The 26,901-nt window shown below is 43.5% G+C and overlaps 1 protein-coding gene across 8 annotated transcripts in view; it reads right to left on the bottom strand.

Moving 5' to 3' along the window:
* Window positions 1–26,901, bottom strand: part of LOC121552280 (SAM and SH3 domain-containing protein 1-like) — a 323,777-nt gene that overhangs the window by 95,559 nt on the left and 201,317 nt on the right. The window contains exons 1-2 of one of the 8 annotated variants that reach the window (XM_045211228.1): window positions 5,859–6,064; window positions 5,253–5,515 (exon numbers count right to left, since the gene is read on the bottom strand). The exons of 5 other annotated variants lie outside the window; for them this stretch is intronic. In XM_045211228.1, the coding sequence (XP_045067163.1) occupies window positions 5,253–5,513 (261 nt within the window). In that variant the 5' untranslated portion in view covers window positions 5,514–5,515; window positions 5,859–6,064. Of the gene's footprint in view, window positions 1–4,912; window positions 5,154–5,252; window positions 6,065–26,901 lie in introns of those variants that run through there. 2 more of the 8 variants (XM_045211227.1, XM_045211229.1) reach the window with 2 other exon arrangements.

The raw sequence follows: 26,901 nt of genomic DNA, 5'->3' as shown, positions 1-26,901 counted from the left end.
CCTACTAGTAGTGCGCGGGTCAGCTGTTTGTTCACTCGCACCCGCCCGCAATTGCTAATATTGTCACAAATCAATAGAATGAATGCTTCAATCTAGTTGACATCGGTAAAGTTCTCTGTGATCTCTTCTTCTTTCGCAGAGCAAAGACATTTAGGGACCAAGGGACAAAATGCAATAACTCAACAAAAAATGTTTGAAAGATTTTCTGTGCAAAATTTTCCAAATGACATCAGTTTGACCGGTTGTAAGGAAATAAAAAGCTGTGAAATCGACCCAACATTTTTCTGAAAAGATTTCAGTTCGGCTTGGATGCATATTTTATGTGGTTGAAATACAATCAGCTTTTATGATGCTGATAAAGATGGTATCTAACTGTGCATTCGCATTCTCTCAAGATGCTGAAAGAAATCAATTATCTCTCCACTCCTGTTCCCGAGTCAAAATTTAGCCTACATTTGGTGTATAATTTTACTGCAAGAAATGCTGCATGAGTTAATATTAAGGCTATGTGAGAGGTTATAGACCTACAGTCAGTGTCCAGATTTCACTTTCCATTTAACCCATCTGAACAGTAGGCTACAGTTCCCTTGAAGTGCCAAAGGCCTATTTGAAGTCCCCATCTTGTGACAAATTTGTATATCGCCTCACAATCATCACGCAAAACATAACCGGTACTGCTATCATCCTCTTTTACCCCTTCACCAAAGCTTTCCCAAACATCACTTTTCTGGCCCTCCCTTGTCTTTATTTTAAACTCTCCATTTAGCAGCTTTTCTCTTATTGAATTCAACTTCGACATTTGCCTTTTTGCCTCTGTGGATCGACATTAACTTTTTCAGCCCGTTCCCAAAAGCACTTGGCGCGCGTACAGTTAGGCCTTAAATCTTAGGCTTATGTACTGATGCCAGATGCTTAAAAAAATTAATGAAAAAACTCAATGTAGCCTATAGATTTAAATTGCACAATAATTATACATTTATGGATTTTTAAGGTATTGTTTTCTCTTTATTCAACCTGCCCGCCACCCACCCGCCCTTCATCCACACAATATTTCATGACCCTAAACCCGCCCACCCCGTGGACATAACCACGGGGACTGTGGTTATGAGTCAACCCGTGCATCACTAACCCATACACCTCAACCAGTAGCCCAGGCTGGAGGAAGGCCAGGGGCCGAGGCGAGGCGAGCACCACCCCCTCCAGAGGTGTTTCCTGAGGATATCCTCCACAGCACTGAGAGAAAGACCTGTCAGCACTGCCTGTCCCTTGACCCCAACAATAAGACCCTGGACTGGGAGGGGTAGATCTGAGCTGATCTGGCCATGCTAGGCTCAAATTTGGCTAACCTAGGTTGGATGTGGCTATACTAGGCTGGGCTACGACAGAGGGGGGGCTGAGGCTGACGCAGACAGGTCAGCAACTACACAATGCAAAATGGGAGGAGGAAACGCTCTTTGAACAAATGGAGGTTTCTGTTAAGTTGACCATATGCTGTCACAGACACAGTCGAGAGTTTTAAAATACATTTGGGCTGAATGGGCTAACTCTAATAAAACATATCAAATGCTGAGTAACAGGAAAAGGGCATTCTGTCTGTGCATATGTGAAGTTTGAACAAGCCCTTGAGATGGAGACAAAACACACTCATACTGTATTGAGGTCTGAAAAACTGTACACTCCTAACAGAAACTCCTTTCTCAACTAACAAAATGTCTTCTTGATGCTTAACTTTGAGACAAACATCCATGCAGATTGGGATGAAAGAGCTCTTTGAGACTAGCTGCCTGTGAGGACTGTCAGCTGTCTAGATATGTGATCAAATTAGAGACTGATGCAGACTAGAGGAAAATCACTGTTTGAACTAACTGCTATGCCAGCTAAAATGACATGGTAAGAACTCAGATACCATTTGCAGAGGGAGGTACTAAAGGTGTACTAAAGTGTGTACTATGTGTGTGCTATGTGCTGTTGAGGAGTGGTACTTCCACATATCCACCCATACACACCTGCATCCATACACAGTCACATTGTGGAAATATTATACATGGCATGCTGCCTTTAACACTATTTTGGAAAGCTACACAAGACTAACAACACCCATCCAACAAAACATTTTGAGATCCGATTTGAGGAGACCCATTTGGGTCGGTTCTAGACTACTAACCCTGTTCAAACAGCAGTAATGCTAATGTACCCATAATGCAACAGCTATACACCCCGTAACAACCCCAGACTGTTAATTTAATTAGGGCTGTGTTTACCCAGTTGCAACCACAAATAAATGACTGGCTCACTGAGGTATTCTCATGAAAAACATTCCTAGCAGTGGTTTAACCTCAGGCAGAGGGGCTGCAAGCAATAACACTACAGGCAGGACACACAGGACCACATCCGTCTGAGCTTTAGTTAACTATGATGAACGATTAATCACCTAGTCATTACACAGTCATTGATAGGTTTAGGATCAATTAAAATTCAATTCATTCATTCTTGAACTGGAATTTCAATTCACTTCCTGGTCATTAGCCTACTGTATCCGAGCCTCTCTAATGCAGTTATAGCTGTACCGAGTGACAAAGAAACTGCAGAGTGGTGGACAAGTCATATGACTAAATTAGCTAGATTAGATTTATATCAGGGAAAAAAAACTTCAGCGTTGGTGTGCAGACTTTACATTCATTGGGTTACTGAGAAGCTGTGTCAACTCCAAACAGCTGCTGTACATACTAATCTGTAACAGCAGATGTTTCAATAGGCCCAGGCTAACTCAAAAGGGCATTCTTATGTAGGGCCCCAGAGACAAAGGCCATAGAAAAGCCTTAAGTACTAAGAACAAACAAAATATAGCACGGCCATTTTGCTGCCAAAATGATATGGAATCAATTGTGTTGAGGCCCATTGAAGTGTACAGGTTTCATAAACATTGGGGATTGAATATATTGTTGGCCCTGTAATAACTTCAAGACAAATACTGAGTGAAACACCACATATTTCAGATAGCTTGTGGGCAGCCATTTCCAGTCAGTTACAGCCTGTTTTTCTAGAGCAGTGGTCACTGACCTTTTCTGAGTCAAGATCTCTTTTGCAGTCAAAAAGCAAGCCGAGATAAAAATAAAATAAAAAAAACATTACTTGAAAAAAGTTACATGAACCTAATAAAAACTATTATGAGCATATTATGAGCATGAGTTTAAATAATTTGCAAATAATCTGCTTTTTTATTTTACTGGACTGATGGTACCTGCATCTGATGGGTCATGGTGCTTTCAAGACAACTGGGAACTTGGGGAAAAAACTAGGTCAAATCATGACGTCAGTGATCTTCAGGTCGGAAGGTCGGAGCTCTAGAAAGATGCCCGAGTTTCCGACTTGGAATTCCGAGTTGGATCACCGTTCAAAAATATTTTTCCAAGTCGGATCTCCTTTTTCCCCGACCTCCCAAGTCAGAGATTTCTGAGCTCCCAGTTGTTTTGAACACGGCAGCGGAGGGAAGGAGAGAGCAGTAAAGGGTCCGCCTCTCACAGTCCCTGCTCTCTCCTTCCTTTCCTAAGGTATCTTTACTTTTACTCAAGTATGACAATTGAGTATTTTTCCACCACTGCTAATGGTTATTGGCTGGCCAATTACAGTCATCCAAAATTAAATGACCGTCACAGCCCTAGTAGTGAACAGTGTGAAAAACATTCTGTCAGATGTGTCTCTGTCCTGTGACATCATAATGACATTATTGGTGATAAAACATCCATTAAAAGACCACAAGCCCCAGTCTCAGGTATCTGTGATAAAGGTGGATGTGTTAAAGGCTGTGGCTTGGAGTCACCTACGGAGGAGGTGTCACACTAGTGTGTGTGTGTGTGTGTGTGTGTGTGTGTGCGTTCCATCTGCAGGCAGGGGAAAGACATCAAAGATGAGAGCACTGCTAGACATTTGCCTCCAAAGTAATACATCTGGTTAAATTGCCTGGCTGGAGTCCCAGGTCTCCCACCCCGAGTCAAAGGCCAGGAGACACTTTCATCCATTACACACACCTCTGTCTCTATCCTCAGTGCTAGGCCCTTTCACACTCCATTCACATCTACTGAGCCAGACCAGACCAAATTAACACTTTGATTTTCAAACGACCCACCAGTCACACTGGAAAAGACCAAAACACATTTGCTCTACTGATCAATCAGATCAGATGGCCCACACACATCAAGATGGCTGTGTCACCCTGGCCCCTAACAAAAAAACAAGAGGCAAAGGTGATTATGTTGCTCAATGTGGAAGATTAGGAAGATGTGGATTGTTATAGGCCAATGTGGATTGAGGACTGGCAAGATTGCATTTTGGCACACAACATTCTAAGCCCCCCTCGGCACCAGCCTTGGCTACAACTACAATTGCTAGACATCAAAGTGATATTGTAGTCAAAACAGTGCCAATTATTATTTAAACGCACTGATAAGGGACTAAGAAGCTAAATTTACAATACAATATTTTCAGTCCTGAAATGTGACAATCTGATTTGAGAAATGCAATTTGCAACAATGTTTCTCATCATAACCTTCCCAAATTAACATTCCATTATAGCAAGCTCAACTCATCTAAAACTTAATGAAAAAGATTGCAGTCAGAGTGCAGTATAACTGCAGTTCAACCGCAGTACACTGCAGTTATATTCTGCAATTACTGCGTCCAAAATACCACAGTCCACTGCAGTTACTGCACTTTTACTGCAGTTTCAAAACTGCAATCTTTTTTGTAAGGGAACTGTTACAATGTAACAATGCGACATTGAAGTTCAATCAACGAATCGTAATGAAGCTTGAGCTGCAAAGATGTCAGTTGTAGGCAACCACTGACTTTTTCGCAGCTCAAGTGGACTTGGATATTAGCACACAAACAGTTTTTCACATAAAGAGCAACATACCATTTTCACAGGATTCCGGTTTAATTAAAATCCGATCACCTCAAATACAGAAGAGCTCCTCGTGAACAGGTAGAAGATAGGAAATACCCAAATCCGAAACCCACACTTTGGGCATCGAGGATGGAAAGTAAACGTTGAGCTTGGCGCTTTGAGAAATGTACCCGCTTCCCTTGCGTTGTTGTTTTGGGACGTGATTTAAGCCTACATCAATTAACCAGCATCAACCACTGAATGGGCAATGACTATCCCCGTTTGAGGGCCACAGTTGAAAAGCTTTTCTCAGTTGGTTGTTACCTTCCTGTCTCCCCTCCCCCAAACCAAACTGCCCCCCCAAACTTACCAGCATCCCCATCACATCTGTCCAGAGTTGGGAAAAACTGTCAGACACTGCGCCGTCCGTCTCGGGTTCTACGAAGGCGGCTGCCTGGTCGCCTTGGCCCTCCATAATGTTTATGGTTATGTAGTATTGCCTTTCGCGCTTTTTTAATCCATGACCATACGCAATTGTATGGCTACAAAAACGGTGGTGAACCGTGGTCGGGTGACAGACACCTCTGCTTGAGAAAGTTGTCCCTGTCTCAGCCTTGAAATCATTCCGCATTCCTTGGAAGAAAAGATACTGCAGGTTTGAACGCTCTCCAAATACCTCCAGACATGCTTGTAAAGTGCAACAAGTTCCCTAAAACTCCGAAGCAAGTTGAATATGTTTTCTTTATGCGAATACATTCACTAAACATTGCAATAACACTTATACACCTCAGTCAACACAACAGAAGCCTGGTTCCATTGCAGGGATTCCATCTGAAAAGTTAACTTGGTTGAGCTCTCCGCAGCTCGCTGCGGGTGCACTGAAAATATCCACTTAATCGACACAATTTCACTGTATCAGAAGAAAAACAAAGTCAAAACGCATAAAAACTCAGTCGCAAATTTAGAGAAATATTACCATTAACAACAAAGTAGGAGAAAACGCCCGAAGCCCTTTATTTGCCTGTTATTATCCACGCTCCCTCCTCCAACAGTGAGCTCACGCAATAGTTCGTTCTAGTTCACCCGACTGCTGCTGCAGCTCACTCCTCCCAGCCAAAACATTTCGACAACAAAAAGTCCTCTGGTGTCAGTCTTCTCTGCACTAACCAAAGGAAATCTTAAATCAATATAGTATATTTCTTCAACTTTGCAAGCCATTCTTTTGTAAATGTTGTGGAAAGTTGCCAGATAGACGTACACTGAGTGTACAAAACATTTGGAACACCTGATTTTTCCATGACATAGACCAGGTTATGGGCAACTGGCGGCCCATGTAGGTCAGCGGACCAATTTCAACAAAAATACTTTTTTTTTTTTGGAACTCAGTTGGGGTCTCAACTTACTGTTGAGAGTTAGAATAATAGAATATGGGGTGGGGCCCATTGATCATCAGTTATCATATTAAAAACTGCAAACATTTGCCTCCACCCTATGGCAAAATGTGTAGAATTGCAGGAAATATGGATGTGGGTATGCAGACCCACGAGCCACTTTGTAGAGTCCACGCCCGATGAATTTAGGCTGTTCTGAGGGAAAAAGAGGGTGCAACTAAATATTAGGAAGGTATTCCTAATGTTTTGTACACTCAGTCGAAAAACCCTTTATTACACCAATACTTTCTCCACCAGGTTGAATAGGTTTAGAGAAAGAAAGCGACATTCTCCACACAATTTTATCAAAAACTAAATATTTTTAGGAGGGGTGACATACATCAGACCCTATTAGCAAACGAGGAAAAATTCACAGAGCTCAGAAAAAGTATATAAAATAGAATAGACTACACATTGAATTGTTGACATGTGTATAATTTATGGGTCCCACTGCACCACAGCAATAACAGTGGAAAAACTACAAACCTGTCCACTACATTATAATATTTATGTAACTACATGTCATTATAAAACACTTTTACACTGTTTTATATAAGTAGCCTTGCACGAGCCTTGGCTTGTGCGAGCCGGAACGGCTCATAGGGCAGGAGCCTATCTTCCGTTTCTGTAGCGTGAGGCAGCTTGATGTAGAAGTACACCCCCTGGAAAGGACGCTAGTCTATCGCAGGGCCTTACCTCCTTAATGTTGAGTGCCAAGCGAAGACGCATCAGGTCCCATTTTTACAGTCTTTGGTATGACTCGACCAACACACAACCTTCCAATCTCAGGGCGGACACTCTAACCACAAGGACACTGAGTTGGTCCACTGTTTTATATAGGCTAGTGTAATTATGAAAAGAAAATCTGTAGAATGTTTATTCACTTATTTAGTTATCCCATTGGGTAAAAACTACCAGACTTCATGATTTTCAAATAAAACCAAATCATGTTGCATACAATTATCAATTCTACAACAACATTATCTTGTACCTGGCATACATCTCTGGATTCTACATTGCGTTGAATGGATGATTAGGTGTTTGTTTTGCTTTAGCAGGCAACTACTGTAGCCAGCCCTACTGAATAAGTCTGGACTGTATCTCAGTGTGTCTCTGTGCTGCCAGAAGCACGCTTCTCTGAGAGAGCAGCGTGTCTGGTGAACAGCAACAGCTGCCTGGTCTTGTGACAGATGCCAGAATAGCCAGAGAGAGAGAGAGAGAGAGAGAGAGAGAGAGAGAGAGAGAGAGAGAGAGAAAAAAAAAGAGGGTGAGGGTCAGGGAGTAAGGAGACACTACAATCTAAAACCCTGATACACTGCGCCTTACCTGCCATGTGTAACACACTAACATAACCGCCTCAGGCTGTGGGAGGAGAGGGGACCAGCCATAACTTCTCCATTATGTGGAATGGACAATGACACATTCTATCTGCAACATTCCAACACTAGGAAGTGCCCCTGGGCTACATACAGTGGGGGAAAAAAGTATTTAGTCAGCCACCAATTGTGCATGTTCTCCCACTTAAAAAGATGAGAGAGGCCTGTAATTTTCATCATAGGTACACGTCAACTATGACAGACAAAATGAGAAAAAAAATCCAGAAAATCACATTGTAGGATTTTTTATGAATTTTTTTGCAAATTATGGTGGAAAATAAGTATTTGGTCAATAACAAAAGTTGCTCAATACTTTGTTATATACCCTTTGTTGGCAATAACACAGGTCAAACGTTTTCTGTAAGTCTTCACAAGGTTTTCACACACTGTTGCTGGTATTTTGGCCCATTCCTCCATGCAGATCTCCTCTAGAGCAGTGATGTTTTGGGGCTGTCGCTGGGCAACACAGACTTTCAACTCCCTCCAAAGATTTTCTATGGGGTTGAGATCTGGAGACTGGCTAGGTCACTCCAGGACCTTGAAATGCTTCTTACGAAGCCACTCCTTCGTTGCCCGGGCGGTGTGTTTGGGATCATTGTCATGCTGAAAGACCCAGCCACGTTTCATCTTCAATGCCCTTGCTGATGGAAGGAGGTTTTCACTCAAAATCTCACGATACATGGCCCCATTCATTCTTTCCTTTACACGGATCAGTCGTCCTGGTCCCTTTGCAGAAAAACAGTCCCAAAGCATGATGTTTCCACCCCCATGCTTCACAGTAGGTATGGTGTTCTTTGGATGCAACTCAGCATTCTTTGTCCTCCAAACACGACGAGTTGAGTTTTTACCAAAAAGTTCTATTTTGGTTTCATCTGACCATATGACATTCTCCCAATCCTCGTCTGGATCATCCAAATGAACTCTAGCAAACTTCAGACGGGCCTGGACATGTACTGGCTTAAGCAGGAGGACACGTCTGGCACTGCAGGATTTGAGTCCCTGGCGGCGTAGTGTGTTACTGATGGTAGGCTTCGTTACTTTGGTCCCAGCTCTCTGCAGGTCATTCACTAGGTCCCCCCGTGTGGTTCTGGGATTTTTGCTCACCGTTCTTGTGATCATTTTGACCCTACGGGGTGAGATCTTGCGTGGAGCCCCAGATCGAGGGAGATTATCAGTGGTCTTGTATGTCTTCCATTTCCTAATAATTGCTCCCACAGTTGATTTCTTCAAACCAAGCTGCTTACCTATTGCAGAGTCAGTCTTCCCAGCCTGGTGCAGGTCTACAATTTTGTTTCTGGTGTCCTTTGACAGCTCTTTGGTCTTGGCCATAGTGGAGTTTGGAGTGTGACTGTTTGAGGTTGTGGACAGGTGTATTTTATACTGATAACAAGTTCAAACAGGTGCCATTAATACAGGTAACGAGTGGAGGACAGAGGAGCCTCTTAAAGAAGAAGTTACAGGTCTGTGAGAGCCAGAAATCTTGCTTATTTGTAGGTGACCAAATACTTATTTTCCACCATAATTTGCAAATAAATTCATTAAAAATCCTACAATGTGATTTTCTGGATTTATTTTTCTCATTTTGTCTGTCATAGTTGACGTGTACCTATGATGAAAATTACAGGCCTCTCTCATCTTTTTAAGTGGGAGAACATGCACAATTGGTGGCTGACTAAATACTTTTTTTCCCCACTGTAGATTCCATGGCCATTAAATATATTTATTTATTTATTTTTATTTCACCTTTATTTAACCAGGTAAGCCAGTTGAGAACAGGTTCTCATTTACAACTGCGACCTGGCCAAGATAAAGCAAAGTAGTGCAATAAAAACAACACAGAGTTACATATGGGGTCAAAAAAAACATAAAGTCAGAAATACAACAGAAAATATATATACAGTGTGTGCAAATGTAGCAAGTTATGGAGGTAAGGCAATAAATAGGCTATAGTGCAGAATAATTACAATAGTATTAACACTGGAATGCTAGATGTGCAAGAGATTATGTGCAAATAGAGATACTGGGGTGCAAAAGAGCAAAATAAATAACAATATAGGGATGAGGTAGTTGGGTGGGCTAATTTCAGATGGGCTGTGTACAGGTGCAGTGATCGGTAAGGTGCTCTGACAACTGATGCTTAAAGTTATTGAGGGAGATAAGAGTCTCCAGCTTCAGAGATTTTTGCAATTCGTTCCAGTCATTGGCAGCAGAGAACTGGAAGGAATGGCGGCCAAAGGAGGTGTTGGCTTTGGGAATGACCAGTGAGATATACCTGCTGGAGCGCAGACTACGGCTGGGTGCTGCTATGGTGACCAATGAGCTAAGATAAGGCGGGGATTTGCCTAGCAGTGATTTATAGATGGCCTGGAGCCAGTGGGTTTGACGACGGACATGTAGTGAGGACCAGCCAACAAGAGCGTACAGGTCACAGTGGTGGGTAGTGTATGGGGCTTTGGAGACAAAACGGATGGCACTGTGATAGACTACATCCAATTTGCTGAGTAGAGTGTTGGAGGCTATTTTGTAAATGACATCGCCGAAGTCAAGGATCGGTAGGATAGTCAGTTTTACGAGGGCATGTTTGGCAGCATGAGTGAAGGAGGCTTTGTTGCGAAATAGGAAGCCGATTCTAGATTTAACTTTGGATTGGAGATTCTTTATGTGAGTCTGGAAGTTGAGTTTACAGTCTAACCAGACACCTAGATATTTGTAGTTGTCCACATACTCTAGGTCAGACCCGTCGAGAGTGGTGATTCTAGTCGGGTGGGCGGGTGCTAGCAGCGTTCGATTGAAAAGCATGCATTTAGTTTTACTAGTGTTTAAGAGCAGTTGAAGGCTACTGAAGGATTGTTGTATGGCATTGAAGCTCGTTTGGAGGTTTGTTAACACAGTGTCCAATGAAGGGCCAGATGTATACAAAATGGTGTCGTCTGCGTAGAGGTGGATCTGAGAGTCACCAGCAGCAAGAGCGACATCATTGATATACACGGAGAAAAGTGTCGGCCCAAGAATTGAACCCTGTGGCACCCCCCATAGAGACTGCCATAGGTCCAGACAACAGGCCCTCCGATTTGACACACTGAACTCTATCTGAGAAGTAGTTGGTGAACCAGGCGAGGCAGTCATTTGAGAAACCAAGGCTATTTAGTCTGCCAATAAGAATGCAGTGGTTGACAGAGTCGAAAGCCTTGGCCAGGTCGATGAAGACGGCTGCACAGTACTGTCTATTATCAATCGCGGTTATAATATCGTTTAGGACCTTGAGCGTGGCTGAAGTGCACCCGTGACCAGCTCGGAAACCGGATTGCATAGCGGAGAAGGTACGGTGGTATTCGAAATGGTCGATGATCTGTTTGTTAACTTGGCTTTCGAATACTTTGAAAGGCAGGGCAGGATGGATATAGGTCTGTAGCAGTTTGGATCTAGAGTGTCACCCCCTTTGAAGAGGGGGATGACCGCGGCAGCTTTCCAATCTCTGGGGATCTCAGACATTATGAAAGAGAGGTTGAACAGACTAGTAATAGGGGTTGCGACAATTTCGGCGGCTAGTTTTAGAAAGAAAGGGTCCAGATTGTCTAGCCCAGCTGATTTGTAGGGGTCCAGATTTTGCAGCGCTTTCAAAACATCAGCTGTCTGAATTTGTGTGAAGGAGAAGCGGGGGGGGCATGGGCAAGTTGCAGCAGAGGGTGCAGAGTTGGTGGCCGGGTTAGTGGTAGCCAGATGGAAAGCATGGCCAGCTGTAGCAAAATGCTTGTTGAAATTCTCGATTATTGTAGATTTATCGGTGGTGATAGTGTTTCCTAGCCTCAGTGCAGTGGGCAGCTGATATAGAGAGTATTTAGTGAAAAGTCATTATATCATGACGATAAATCATTCCAAGAATGTGCAAAGATGTGAGTCCAAGCTTCATATGTGAGTCCAGCATGCTAGTTTGTCTATTCCAGCCCTCTCCTCAGTTAACAATAGTGTCAGCTTTCCTACATGTAGATGTTTTGTTACATGCCCTCACATTTCAACCCAAACAAGCTATTTCATCTATATCCCATCTCAGTCTGAGCAAAGAATGCAATTGTGTTATCATAAAAAAATTATTTAGTAAACTGTAGCATTCTAAAGCCATTTTAGTGTGTGTAAGTTATCACATTGCATTCCTATCTAGAGTTAAGCAGCTCTAACCGACCATCTATAACCATTCCCTGTTCAGATTATTTATATATGCTGTGTGCAGTGTTTAGTGTTGTCATACCGATCGCTGTGTGTTGTGCTCCACGCAGCTGCTTATCACACATTTTTTTCTCTCTCACTCTCTCTCTCTCTCACTCTCTCTCTCTCTCTCTCTCTCTCTCTCTCTCTCTCTCTCTCTCTCTCTCTCTCTCTCTCTCTCTCTCTCTCTCTCTCTCTCTCTCTCTCTCTCTCTCCTTCTCTTTCTGCACCTGTGGTATTATTGGTTGGCAGTGTTGTGTGTTGTGAGTGGGTACATACAGCCATCATATCCTGAGCTGCATTGATATTCCACTGATCAGATGGGTCAGTCTCCACTTTCACTGAGTGTGCCCAGTACTCTCCAGGCCAGATTGGCTGGGCTTGGGCTTGTAAACGCACATATGCACACCCAACCACATGCACATGCACACACACACACTCATTGCGGTCATAAAAGACAGGCCTAGCTTGTAATCTGCCCCCCCTGAAGAGTGAGGATGGAGAGGAGCAGGGAAGAGAAGTGTGTCCCTGGAAAACATTAGAGCCCTGTGGCCCTGGAGGCACACTGTCTACTGACAGATGGACAGACATTACACATGACATGATGACCCACATCCACACACAACTCACAACCAACCCTCTGACTAACATGTATGGGTCTTTTAGGTAACTTATAATAACTTATATAATCTATGTCACTCCTCTAGTCATCAACTCTGTGATAAAGACAACAGTCCTAAGGGGGAGCAGAGAGGAGATATGGTACATAAGAGGAGAAAGAGTCAGAGTGGAGGAAGATAAAGTGAAGCAGAGGAGTGCTGGACCTCCCCAGTTAGTGAAGGTGACTCATGGAGGTCAGTGACCCCCGGCCTGAAAATAGCCTCCAGGGGTCACGACCCTGCCTGGCAGGACTGATAAACAACTTGATGGAGGAACAGACCCAACCAGACACACAGGAAGACCTCTGTTTTATTACAGAACCACAGGGTGCTAGGACCACAGAGATAAACGGCAGTACCATATTGTCAAGATAATTGATATCTCTAATTCAACCTAAGCTTGAATCACTACCAGAGGTTGTAAGGCTCTGGTTTTAATCATACATGATTCAAGGTCCACAACCAGCAAGAATGATCTGTATTTTTAATCATGGAGAGCTCTGGCGCCAAAACCCATACACTCCTGTTTTATACCCCTTGACACACAAAGGCATTTAGGAGGCTTTTTGTAACCCGTTTTCTCAGTCCCCTTCACCCTGGAATGTTTAGTCCCGCCCCCCTCTGTTAGTAGGTTGACAATACATTATAATTAACACTGTTCACACATTTATACAGTATTTGGGGTGAAATCCTTTAGTCATTATTCTTAAAATACAAATTAATCTAACACATATAGAGACTGTTACTAGTTATGTACTCCTATGGGAACTACTACTGTGTAATAACGAAATATCTGTGGCATAGTATATTTAAAATAAGTGAAAATATATATTTCAATTTCATTACCTTTTATGTTTCATTGCAAAGAAAATTAATGTGAAACCTGTTTTGGCACCAGGGTGATATGCAACAAAAAGTATGTTTGTTATAATCATATTTCTCTTGTTTCCTGGGTAGATAAATACAAATATATGTTTAATTTGATTTGTTTTTTAGGCCATTCTTTCTCCCAGTCATCCCTGTGTTGTAGCTATTCTAATAAAGCCATGTGTTTCTCATATCCTCATTCTTCCACATGATCATTGGGAAAAATGGTTCTCCAGCCTGGTCTCATATAGATGTAACATATTAAATGTAAATTCAGGACACTCAAATTAAAGGGATAGGGGATACCTAGTCAGTTGTACAACTGAATGCATTCAACCGAAATGTGTCTTCAGCATTTAACCCAACCCCTCTGAATCATATTAGTATGATATTTAACATTTTTTATGGTTACATATGACAGAAGGTTACTTAAGACAAAACAAAAGTAGGGGGGTGGTGGTCAGTGTGGAGGGGTAGGCATGTCTAGCAACGCAAATGTCTAGCAACATTAAGGTTGCGTGTTCGAATCTCATCACAGACAACTTAAGCATTTAACTAATTAGCAACTTTGCAACTACTTGCTACTTAGCATGTTAGCTTACCCTAACCCTAACCTTACCGTTTAACCTAACTCCTAACCTTAACCCTAACCTTAATCAGGCAGAAACTCAAACAGGAAGTACCCGTGCTAAGGACTATTCAACACTGGTCTGACCAATCGGAATCCACGCTTCAAGATTGTTTTGATCACGCGGACTGGGATATGTTCCGGGTAGCTTCTGAAAATAATTTAGATGTATACACTGAAACGGTGACTGAGTTTATCAGGAAGTGTATAGGTGATGTTGTGCCCACTGTGACTATTAAAACCTACCCTAACCAGAAACTGTGGATAGATGGCAGCATTCGCACAAATCTGAAAGCGCGAACCACCGCATTCAACCATGGCAATGTGACTAAAAATATGGCAGAATACAAACAGTGTAGCTACTCACTCCGCAAGGCAATTAAACTGGCAAAACATCAGTATAGAGACAAAGTGGAGTCGCAATTCAACGGCTCAGACACGAGACGTATGTGGCAGGGTCTACAGACAATCACGGACTACAAAAGGAAAACCAGCCACGTCGCCGACACCGACGTCTCACTTCCAGACAAAGCTAAACACCTTCTTCGCCCGCTTTGAGGATAACACAGTGCCACTGACGAGGCCCACTACCAAGGACTGTGGCCTCTCCTTCTCCATGGCCGACGTGATTAAGACATTTAAGCATGTTAACCCCCGCAAGGCTGCCGGCCCAGACGGCATCCCTAGCCGCGACCTCAGTGCATGCGCAGACCAGCTGGCTGGTGTGTTCATGGACATATTCAATCTCTCCCTTTCCCAGTCTGCTGTTCCCACATGCTTCAATATGGCCACCATTGTTCCTGTACCCAAGAAAGCAAAGGTAACTGAACTAAATGACTATCGCCCTGTAGCACTCACCTCTGTCATCATGAAGTGCTTTGAGAGACTAATCAAGGATCATATCACCTCTACCTTACCTGTCACCCTAGACCCACTAAATTTGCATATCGCCCCAATAGATCCACAGACGATGCAATCGCCATCACACTGCACACTGCCCTATCCCATTTGGACAAGAGGAATACCTATGTAAGAATGCTGTTAATTGACTATAGCTCAGCATTCAACACCATAGTACCCTCCAAGCTCATCATTAAGCTCAAGGCCCTGGGTCTGAACCCCGCCCTGTGCAACTGGGTCCTGGACTTCCTGACGGGCCGCCCCCAGGTGGTGAAGGTAGGAAACAACATCTCCATTTCGCTGATCCTCAACACTGGGGCCCCACAAGGGTGCGTGCTCAGCCCCCTCCTGTACCCTTGAGCAAGGCACTTAACCCTAATTGCTCCTGTAAGTCGCTCTGGATAAGAGCGTCTGCTAAATGACTAAAATGTAAAATGTAAAATGTACTCCCTGTTCACCCATGACTGCGTGGCCAAGCACGCCTCCAACTCAATCATCAAGTTTGCAGACGACACAACAGTCGTAGGCTTGATTACCAACAATGACGAGACCGCCTACAGGGAGGAGGTGAGGGCTCTGGGAGTGTGGTGCCAGGAAAATAACCTCTCACTCAACATTAACAAAACAAAGGAGATGATTGTGGACTTCAGGAAACAGCAGAGGGGGCACCCCCCTATCCACATCGACGGGAAAGCTTCAAGTTCCTTGGCGTACACATCACCGACAAACTGAAATGGTCCACCCACGCAGACAGTGTGGTGAAGAAGGTGCAACAGAGCCTCTTCAAACTCAGGAGGCTGAAGAAATGACCACGCATCCGTCATACCGCTCAGGCAGGAGGCGCGTTCTGTCTCCTAGAGGTGAACGTACTTTGCTGCAAAAAGTGCAAATCAATCCCAGAACAACAGCAAAGGACCTTGTGAAGATGCTGGAGGAAACAAGTACAAAAGTATCTATATCCACAGTAAAACGAGTCCTATATCGACATAACCTGAAAGGCCACTCAGCAAGGAAGAAGCCACTGCTCCAAAACCGCCATAAAAAAGCCAGACTACGGTTTGCAACTGCACATGGGGACAAAGATCATACTTTTTGGAGAAATGTTCTCTGGTCTGATGAAACAAAAATAGAACTGTTTGCCCATAATGACCATCGTTATGTTTGGAGGAAAAAGGGGGTGCCTTGCAAGCCGAAGAACACCATCCCAACCGTGAAGCACGGGGGTGGCAGCATCATGCTGTGGGGGTGCTTTGCTGCAGGAGGGACAGGTGCACTTCACAAAATAGATGGCATCATGAGGAAGGAAAATGATGTGGATATATTGAAGCAACATCTCAAGACATCAGTCAGGAAGTTAAAGCTTGGTCGCAAATGGGTCTTCCAAATGGACAATGACCCCAAGCATACTTCCAAAGTTGTGGCAAAATGGCTTAAGGACAACAAAGTCAAGGTATTGGAGTGGCCATCAAAAAGCCCTGATCTCAATCCTATAGAAAATGTGTGGGCAGAACTGAAAAAGCGTGTGCGAGCAAGGAGGCCTACAAACCTGAAACAGTTACACCAGCTCTGTCAGGAGGAATGGGCCAAAAGTCACCTAATTTATTGTGGGAAGCTTGTGGAAGGCTACCCAAAACGTTTGACCCAAGTTAAACAATTTAAAGGCAATGCTACCAAATATTAATTGAGTGTATGTAAACTTCTGACCCACTGGGAATGTGATATAATATAATATAATATAATATGCCATTTAGCAGACGCTTTTATCCAAAGCGACTTACAGTCATGCGTGCATAATTATTTATTTTTTGTGTATGGGTGGTTCCGGGGATCGAACCCACTACCTTGGCGTTACAAGCGCCGTGCTCTACCAGCTGAGCTACAGAGGACCAAAAAGCTGAAATAAATAATTCACTCTACTATTATTCTGACATTTCACATTCTTAAAATAAAGTGGTGATCCTAACTGACCTAAGACAGGGCATTTTTACTAGGATTAAATGTCAGGAATTGTGAAAAACTGAGTTTAAAAGTATTTGGCTAAGGTGTATGTAAACTTCCGACTTCAACTGTATGTGTGTAGGTGTTCATGTTTGGCCCTGGGTGCTTCACACACCACTGACTCCTGTGAGCAAGAGTTTATCACAGAAACCCAGTTAACCAAACACCTAATTACCATAATCAGTTAGCCTGCCGCTAACAAACTAATTTAAATAGATAAATAACACATTGTTCTGTGAACTGTGAACAAAGGTTTTAGGGTGGATAAATAAATGGCTGGCTGTTTGTAGTTTGTGTTTTCTAGGAATTCTTTCTCTGGGGTCGGAAAACGATAATACATGAGGCTTTTGAAGGTATGAGCCAAAGCTAACTTCAAACAAAGACAGAGGGATTTGACCTGAGGGTGAGGGAGGGTGAGAAGGAGCGAGAGAGAGAGGAGGGAGAGAGAGAGCGGGAAAGAGAGAAAGAGAGAGAGCGAGAGAGAGAGAGAGAGAGAGAGAGAGAGAGAGAGAGAGAGAGAGAGAGAGAGAGAGAGAGAGAGAGAGAGAGAGAGAGAGAGAGAGAGAGAGAGAGAAAATGTGTGATAAGCAGCTGCGTGGAGCACAACACACAGCGATCGGTATGACAACACTAAACACTGCACACAGCATATGGTATGTCAACATAAATAATCTGAACAGGGAATGGTTATAGATGGTCGGTTAGAGCTGCTTAACTCTAGATAGGAATGCAATGTGATAACTTACACACACTAAAATGGCTTTAGAATGCTACAGTTTACTAATTACATTTGTTATGATAACACAATTGCATTCTTTGCTCAGACTGAGATGGGATAAAGATGAAATAGCTTGTTTGGGTTGAAATGTGAGGGCATGTAACAAAACAACTACATGTAGGAAAGCTGACACTATTGTTAACTGAGGAGAGAAGCTTTATGTAGTGTATCCTTTGTCTGCACTACCACCTATATGATTGAGTGTGTGTGAATGAGAGAGTGTGCATGAGCATAAATTCATGTTCACACACACTTCTGACTTGCATATCACAATTAGTCATCCATGCAATCACGGATGTAGGGTGATTTTCAAGCCTTTCATGTTTTGTCTCTCCTAAACCAGTAATACAGAACCAAATCATATTTCTGCTTAGCCTCCCAGATTCTCCATGCAAGTTGAGTCCCCAGTGCCATGTGTTGTGTGTGTGTGTGTGTGTGTGTGTGTGTGTATATGTTACTGGAAATGCTGGTTTGCAAAGGTGAGACCGACAGGGCAGATGTTGTTTCGGACTAAAGCGAGCTCCCATAATTTATAGACTGCACTGTGTGAAAAGGCAGGGTCCTTATGAAGGGTGTGTGTTTGTTTGAGAGAGAGGGATAGTTAGAGAAAGCGAGAGAGAGACATAGAGAGAGAAAGAGCGAGAGAGAGAGAGAGAGAGAGAGACATAGAGAGAGAAAGAGCGAGAGAGAGAGAGAGAGAGAAAGAGGAGAACCCACATGTAGATTGCTGAGAGTGGATCACACAGTATATGGGGGCAGTGAGGAAGTTGGCAGCTGTGTTGGCATGACTTTGGAAGTGCCAGGCACAACCATGGAGACAGAGACAGACAGTTAAGGCCCAGCGTGCGATTGTTTATTAGAATGACCAGCTAGTCTTTCCACTGTAGAACTGTGTGAACCAGAATACAGTACAGACTAGACTGTGCACACACATATGCATTAGTGTATGCAATAAAGTATGCACATACACGTGCACACACACACACACACACACACACACACACACACACACACACACACACACACGCACGCACACACACACACACACACACACACACACACACACACGTGCACGCGCGCACACACACACACACACACACACACACACACACACACTTTCCCCCACAGAGTTGATTAGAGTTTAGGGCTATGAAAACAGGGCTGTATGTGACAGATGCTCTAGTCAGAGTGAGCCAGCAGCAGTGACACACAGCACCATAGAGCAAGTGGTGGTGGCATTACCCCAGGGAAGACTGGCACTCTACTCACTGACCTGTTCTACAACACACTACACTGCACATTACCCATATGGACTTACTGAGGTTAGAGAAACATACTATGTGAAGCCTATGCTATTGACAATGAGAGAAAGGAAGGGTGTTTTTGTCATCTCCAAATGACAAAAATGTTGGTAGCATTTGCGCCAAAACATGTGTTATCTGTCTGTTTCCCATTGGAACATCAAGTAATGTCTCCCTCCCAAGTTCCCTCCTCTGTCTGACTGTCTCTCTCTCTCTGCCTCTCTTGATGTCTTTCCTCTCTCATTAGGGTAGCAGGGCTAAGTAGCACCCCCTGCTGTTGGCCCTTATATGCCACCGGGCCACTAACTACAGCTCTACCCCTTTCTCCTTCCAGCACATACCTGTATCCTGCTGTATGTACCCCAACCAAGATTCTCTGTTTGGGTAAAGACAGGTTACCTCCTAGGGTTAATGGCCATGTGTGCCACATACCACTACATTAATGTGTATAATTATCGCCTGCAGTTTCATCCAAGGTGAGTTTGACTGTCCCTGGGCCTGTTTTACGGGCCTCACAATTCTCAAACATACACGTGTGTATGTGTGTGTCTGTGTGTGGTGTGTATGTGTGTGTGTGTGTGTATGTGTGTGTTTATCCTGTGTGCTTTAATGGGTTGCTGTACCGTACAGTTAGGGGGGTTGGCCAGACAGCAGCCAGTGGGGCATGGTAAATGTTTGCTTTATAGGTCTCTCTCTGGTCTGTGTCGTCCTAGCTAACCACTCTCACCTGGTCTCCTGATGACAAGCCTACACTGGAACACCTTCCAGGATAGCTCTCACTGAAAAGGAAACTTAAAGATGATCTTTATTGTAAATCACACCCTATCATTTTCATTTTAAAGCAATTCATCCAGTAAGTCAACAGCTCAGTCAAATTTCTGTATAAAGGTACCACTGTTTATTCGTTTATAATACTTCATTTTAGGTGTCTTGGGAGAAGAGAAACTCCAAATTGTACCTATACCACAGCCTCTCTCTCAGGGCCTGTGCACTCTCTAATCCTTCCCAGAGGAAACTTTGACAGGCTGACTTGTGTTCCCATGTGAAGTAGAGAGAGCAAGACTAAAGTGGAATGCATCTGGAAACAATGACTGTGGTGAGGACAGGATAGGCCTTGGCATAGACAGACTGGGAAGAGATGCCCTGTATGCTCATCTCTACAGCTTTATAGACACACACACTGTATGTAGATGCACGCATGCAAGCAAGCAAATGCAAGAAAGTACACACACACACAAACACACAGCAATTCTGGCAATGAACAGCATTACAAATCCTTGTTAAGAATTTTACTGTACATGAAATGGGTTTCACACAATCACCAGCACTTATAAACGTTTGCTGTTCCAATCTGCCTGTGTGTGACAGGTCCAATGTAGATGTATTCTCCTAGAAACAGCAGCAGCAGGCTAACCGACATGGTTAATGTTTGGTTATACAGTGCATTTGGGAAAGTATTTAGACCCCTTGACTTTTTCCACATTTTGTTACGTTAGAGCCTTATTCTAAAATTGATTAAATTATTTTTCCCCCTTCATCAATCTACACACAATACCGCATAATGACAAAGCAAAAACAGGTTTTTATTAATTTGTTCAAAAACAAACAAAGAAAAACCCTGAAATATTACATTTACATAAGTATTCAGACCCTTTACTGTGTACTTTGTTGAAGCACTTTTGGCAGCGATTACAGCCTCGATTCTTCTTGGGTATGACGCTACAAGCTTGGCACACCTGTATGTGGGTAGTTTCTCCCATTCTGCTCTGCAGATCCTCTCAAACTCTGCCAGGTTGGATGGGGAGCGTCGCTGCACAGCTATTTTCAGGTCTAGCCAGAGATGTTTGATCGGGTTCAAGTCCGGGCTCTGGCTGGGCCACTCAAGGACATCCAGAGACTTGTCCCGAAGCCACTCTTGAGTTGTCTTGGCTGTGTGCTTAGGGTTGTTGTCCTGTTGGAAGGTGAACCTTCGCCCCAGTCTGAGGTCCTGAGCGCTCTGGAGCAAGTTGGGCTCCCGAGTGGTGCAGCGGTCTAAGGCACTGCATCTCAGTGCTTGAGGCGTCACTACAGAACCCCTGGTTCGATTCCAGGCTGTATCACAACCGGCCGTGATTGGGAGTCCCATAGGGCGGCGCACAATAGGCCCAGCGTCGTCCGGGTTTGGCCGGTGTAGGATCATTGTAAATAAGGATTTGTTCTTAACTGACTTGCCTAGTTAAATAAAAAATAAAAGTTTTCATCAAGGATCTCTCTGTACTTTGCTCCGTTCATAAGGTATTTCTGTTTTTCATTTTTTATACATTTGCAAAAATGTCTAAAAACCTGTTTTCGATTTGTCATTATGGGGTATTGTGTGTAGATTAAATTTATTTAATCAATTTTAGAATAAGGCTGTAACGTAACAAAATGTAGAAAAAGTAAATGGGTCAGAATACTTTCCAAATGCACTGTACCTCATTCACACAGCGCTGACAACAAGACCCCGCCCCTGCGAACACACCTAGCCAACCAAATGCTGCGAGCTCTCCGTCTCTCGTCCTTCCAAACAAACAGAGAAACACTGGTTGCTATAGTTAGTGTGTTTCTCTGTGTGTGTGTGTGTGTGTGTGTGTGTGTGTGTGTACAGTACCCGTCCCAGTGACAGACTCACACATGCCATGCCAGAGGAGGAGGAAAAGATCGCGTCTACATCTAAGTGTCTGTCTGTCTGCATGAAAACCCAAACTCAACCACACAACACACAAACATAGTGCACACTCAGCTGAACAACCACTGACTGCTTTCACCGCTTTCACAGGAATTTCTCCCCATCACAACCCAATGGATCCTGCTTACAGAGGCACAATCTGAGCCCAGCAGTGGCAGGCAGCATCTCACCAGAAAAACTAACTAGAAACAAAACAAAAAGGAAATACTGTGGTAATAGTCCATAATGACTTCTACAGGTTTGCATGGAGACACAGAATCATAAGACTTAGGAGGGGAGTCTGCCAGTCGTCTTTTCTTGAGCAAAGGCCTTTGTCAGTCATATCAAACAGTGTGGACTATCTGCCTATCTCCAAGGTTATATAGAGTGCTTGGTTATTTGCACTCTTGCTCTGATGATCAACAGTTCAATGTCACAAGTGGTTAAGTCTGCCTCGGTCATGATACATCTCTTCTCCTCTCTAATTGGCTCAATCAGAGCCTATGAGGAGTGGGAGTGGGGGGAGGGCAGAGGTCGCTGTGGCAATGCCCTGATGCTTAGCGTCTCCCATGGCAATGGTTGCCCCTGCCTGAAGAGGGCTCATTATGGGCTGGCGGGGAGCCTTGTCTGTCTAAGGATCACAGCATCCCAATTAACACACAGCTCTCAGCTCTCAGCTCAGCCCTGCTACACAGTGTCTAGAAATATCTCTCTCCCTCTGTCTGTATTTCTCCTGTCTCTGTTGATCTCTCGCTCCATCTCTTTTGCTCTCTCTACCTCAGCCCCTGCCCCTTTCACCAGCCCAGTTTTTTGGGCTTAACAAACACTGAAGCAAACACATGCCTGCACTCACTGACCAGATACATTTGCTAAGGAGGCAAGCAAAGCAGCGCGGTCAGTGGTGATTAATGAGAGAGGAGGCCCCAGGACAAGGGGCTATGGCCGGCCAAGACCCAGGTAATGAGCCTCCTCTCCCGCTTACAGCCGGGCAGCTGCCCCCCTAACCTCCTGGTCCTCTGGAGCCGTGCCATCATGACTAGGGCCAAATTCTCAGTCCATCAGATTCTCAGTTCAATATACTGTATATTTGGTTGAGTGAATATCAAATGAATAAAATGTTATTCATTGATGCTCTTTAGCAATTATATATTTGATTTGATGTTGATGTACAGTTGAAGTCGGAAGTTTACATACACATTAGCCAAATACATTTAAACTCAGTTTTCCACAATTCCTGACATTTAATCCTAGTAAAAATTACCTGTCTTAGGTCAGTTAGGATCACCACTTTATTTTAAGAATGTGAAATGTCAGAATAATAGTAGAGAGAATGATTTATTTCAGCTTTAATTTCTTTCATCACATTCCCAGTGGGTCAGAAGTTTGCATACACTCAATTAGTATTTGGTAGCATTGCCTTTAAATTGTTTAACATTTCAGGTAGCCTTCCACAAGCTTCCCACAATAAGTTGGGTGAATTTTGGCCCATTCCTCCTGACAGAGCTGTTGTAACTGAGTCAGGTTTGTAGGCCTCCTTGCTTGCACATGTTTTTTCAGTTCTGCCCACACATTTTCTATAGGATTGAGGTCAGGGCTTTGTGATGGCCACTCCAATACCTTGACTTTGTTGTCCTTAAGCCATTTTACCACAACTTTGGAAGTATGCTTGGGGTCATTGTCCATTTGGAAGATCCATTTGCGACCAAGCTTTAACTTCCTGACTGATGTCTTGAGATGTTGCTTCAATATATCCACATAATTTCCTTCCTCATGATGCCATCTATTTTGTGAAGTGCACCAGTCCCTCTTGCAGCAATGCAACCCCACAGCATGATGCTGCCACCCCCGTGCTTTACGGTTGGGATGGTGTTCTTCGGCTTGCAAGCTCCCCCTTTTTCCTCCAAACATAACAATGGTCATTATGGCCAAACAGTTCTATTTTTGTTTCATCAGACCATAGGACATTTCTCCAAAAAGTACGATCTTTGTCCCCATGTGCAGTTGCAAACCATAGTCTGGCATTTTTATGGAGGTTTTGGATCAGTGGCTTCTTCCTTGTACCTGTCTCCTCCAGCATCTTCACAAGGTCCTTTGCTGTTGTTCTGGGATTGATTTGCACTTTTTGCACCAATTTTTTATTTATTTTTTATTTATTTTTATTTATTTCACCTTTATTTAACCAGGTAAGCCAGTTGAGAACAAGTTCTCATTTACAACTGCGACCTGGCCAAGATAAAGCAAAGCAGTGTGATAAAAACAACAACACAGAGTTACATATGGGGTAAAACAAAACATAAAGTCAAAAATACAACAGAAAATATATATATAGTGTGTGCAAATGTAGCAAGTTATGGAGGTAAGGCAATAAATAGGCTATAGTGCAAAATAATTACAATTAGTATTAACACTGGAATGATAGATGTGCAAGAGATGATGTGCAAATAGAGATACTGGGGTGCAAAATAAATAACAATATAGGGATGAGGTAGTTGGGTGGGCTAATTTCAGATGGGCTGTGTACAGGTGCAGTGATCGATAAGGTGCTCTGACAACTGATGCTTAAAGTTAGTGAGGGAGATAAGAGTCTCCAGCTTCAGAGATTTTTGCAATTTGTTCCGGTCATTGGCAGCAGAGAACTGGAAGGAATGGCGGCCAAAGGAGGTGCTGGCTTTGGGGATGACCAGTGAGATATACCTGCTGGAGCGCATACTACGGGTGGGTGTTGCTATGGTGACCAATGAGCTAAGATAAGGCGGGGATTTGCCTAGCAGTGATTTATAGATGGCCTGGAGCCAGTGGGTTTGGCGACGAATATGTAGTGAGGACCAGCCAACAAGAGCGTACAGGTCACAGTGGTGGGTAGTATATGGGGCTTTGGAGACAAAACGGATGGCACTGTGATAGACTACATCCAATTTGCGGAGTAGAGTGTTGGAGGCTATTTTGTAAATGACATCGCCAAAGTCAAGGATCGGTAAGATAGTCAGTTTTACGAGGGCATGTTTGGCAGCATGAGTGAAGGAGGCATTGTTGCGAAATAGGAAACCGATTCTAGATTTAACTTTGGATTGGAGATTCTTAATGTGATTCTGGAAGGAGAGTTTACAGTCTAACCAGACACCTAGGTATTTGTAGTAGTCCACATACTCTAAGTCAGACCCGTCGAGAGTAGTGATTCTAGTCGGGTGGGTGGGTGCCAGCAGCGTTCGATTGAAGAGCATGCATTTAGTTTTACTAGTGTTTAAGAGCAGTTGGAGGCTACTGAAGGAGTGTTGTATGGCATTGAAGCTCGTTTGGAGGTTTGTTAACACAGTGTCCAATGAAGTGCCAGATGTATACAAAATGGTGTCGTCTGTGTAGAGGTGGATCTGAGAGTCACCAGCAGCAAGAGCGACATCATTGATATACACAGAGAAAAGAGTCGGCCCAAGAATTGAACCCTGTGGCACCCCCATAGAGACTGCCATTGGTCCAGACAATAGGTCCTCCGATTTGACACATTGAACTCTATCTGAGAAGTAGTTGGTGAACCAGGCGAGGCAGTCATTTGAGAAACCAAGGCTATTTAGTCTGCCAATAAGAATGTGGTGGTTGACAGAGTCGAAAGCCTTGGCCAGGTCGATGAAGACGGCTGCACAGTACTGTCTATTATCGATTGCGGTTATCGCGGTCGATTGCGGTACGTTCATCTCTAGGAGACGGAACGCGTCTCCTCCCTGAGCGGTATGATGGCTGCGTGGTCCCATGGTGTTTATACTTTCATACTATTGTTTGTACAGATGAACGTGGTACCTTCAGGCGTTTTGAAATTGCTCCCAAGGATGAACCAGACTTGTGGAGGTTTACAATTGTTTTTCTGAGGTCTTGGCTGATTTCTTTTGATTTTCCCATGATGTCAAGCAAAGAGGCACTGAGTTTGAAGGTAGGTCTTGAAATACATCCACAGGTACACCTCCAATTGACTCAAATTATGTCAATTAGCCTATCAGAAGCTTCTAAAGCCATGACATCATTTTCTGAAATGTGTTTAAAGGCACAGTCAACTTAGTGTATGTAAACATCTAACCCACTGGAATTGTGATACAGTGAATTATAAGTGAAATAATATGTCTGTAAATAATTGTTGGAAAAATTACTTGTGTCATGCACAAAGTAGATGTCCTAACTGACTTGCCTAAACTATAGTTTGTTAACAAGACATTTGTGGAGTGGTTGAAAAACAAGTTTTAATGACTCCAACCTAAGTGTATGTAAACTTCCGACTTCAACTGTATATTTTGATTTGTATTTTTGATATTTTCTTGGGGCTTAAGAACATTCTGTCTGGCCCTAACCATGACTCACAGGGCCAGACATTTGAGCCAGACAGCCAGGCAAGGAACACTGTCTCCAGTTGTCCTCTCCTGTGTGTCACATCAAGCTGACTGCCTGTCAAATACAGGGAGAGAGGGAGGCTGAGATGAACGGCTAGAGGGATGTAAGGAGGGATATTGAGTAAAGTGGCGCAGCGGTCTAAGGCACTTCATCTCGGTGCTAGAGGCATCACAACAGACCTTGGTTTGATTCCAGGCTGTATCACAATCCGGCCGTGTTTGGGAGTCCCATAGGGCGGCGCACAATTAGCCCAGCGTCGTCAGAGTTTGGCCGGGGTAGGCCGTGATTGTAAATAAGAATTTGTTCTTAACTGACTTGCCTAGTCAAATAAAAAAAATAAAAAAAATAAAGGAGGGCTGGATGAGAGTTTCTGTAAGGTGAGGGAGGAATCCCTGGAGTGTTCTGTGTTGGCCTTTGGCAAACACACACACACAGAGGAGGCTAGGAAGAGCTGGCATCGGTCCCAACTAAATGAACGATCTCTCTCCCTTCCTCTTTTCCACTGTCCCTCTCTTTCTACCCTCTCCCTCTCTCCCGTCTTTCATTTTGAGATGGTATGTGCTGTACTTTACTACTGTACAGTGGGGAAAAAAAGTATTTAGTCAGCCACCAATTGTGCAAGTTCTCCCACTTAAAAAGATGAGAGAGGCCTGTAATTTTCATCATAGGTACACGTCAACTATGAAAGACAAATTGAGGAAAAAAAATCCAGAAAATCACATTGTAGGATTTTTAATTATTTTATTTGCAAATTATGGTGGAAAATAAGTATTTGGTCACCTACAAACAAGCAAGATTTCTGGCTCTCACAGACCTGTA

Source organism: Coregonus clupeaformis, chromosome 36, assembly GCF_020615455.1.
Source record: "Coregonus clupeaformis isolate EN_2021a chromosome 36, ASM2061545v1, whole genome shotgun sequence".
Classification (NCBI taxonomy): domain Eukaryota; kingdom Metazoa; phylum Chordata; class Actinopteri; order Salmoniformes; family Salmonidae; genus Coregonus; species Coregonus clupeaformis.
Note: the sequence above shows the minus strand (reverse complement) of the source record. Positions and strands in the feature narration are given on the sequence as shown.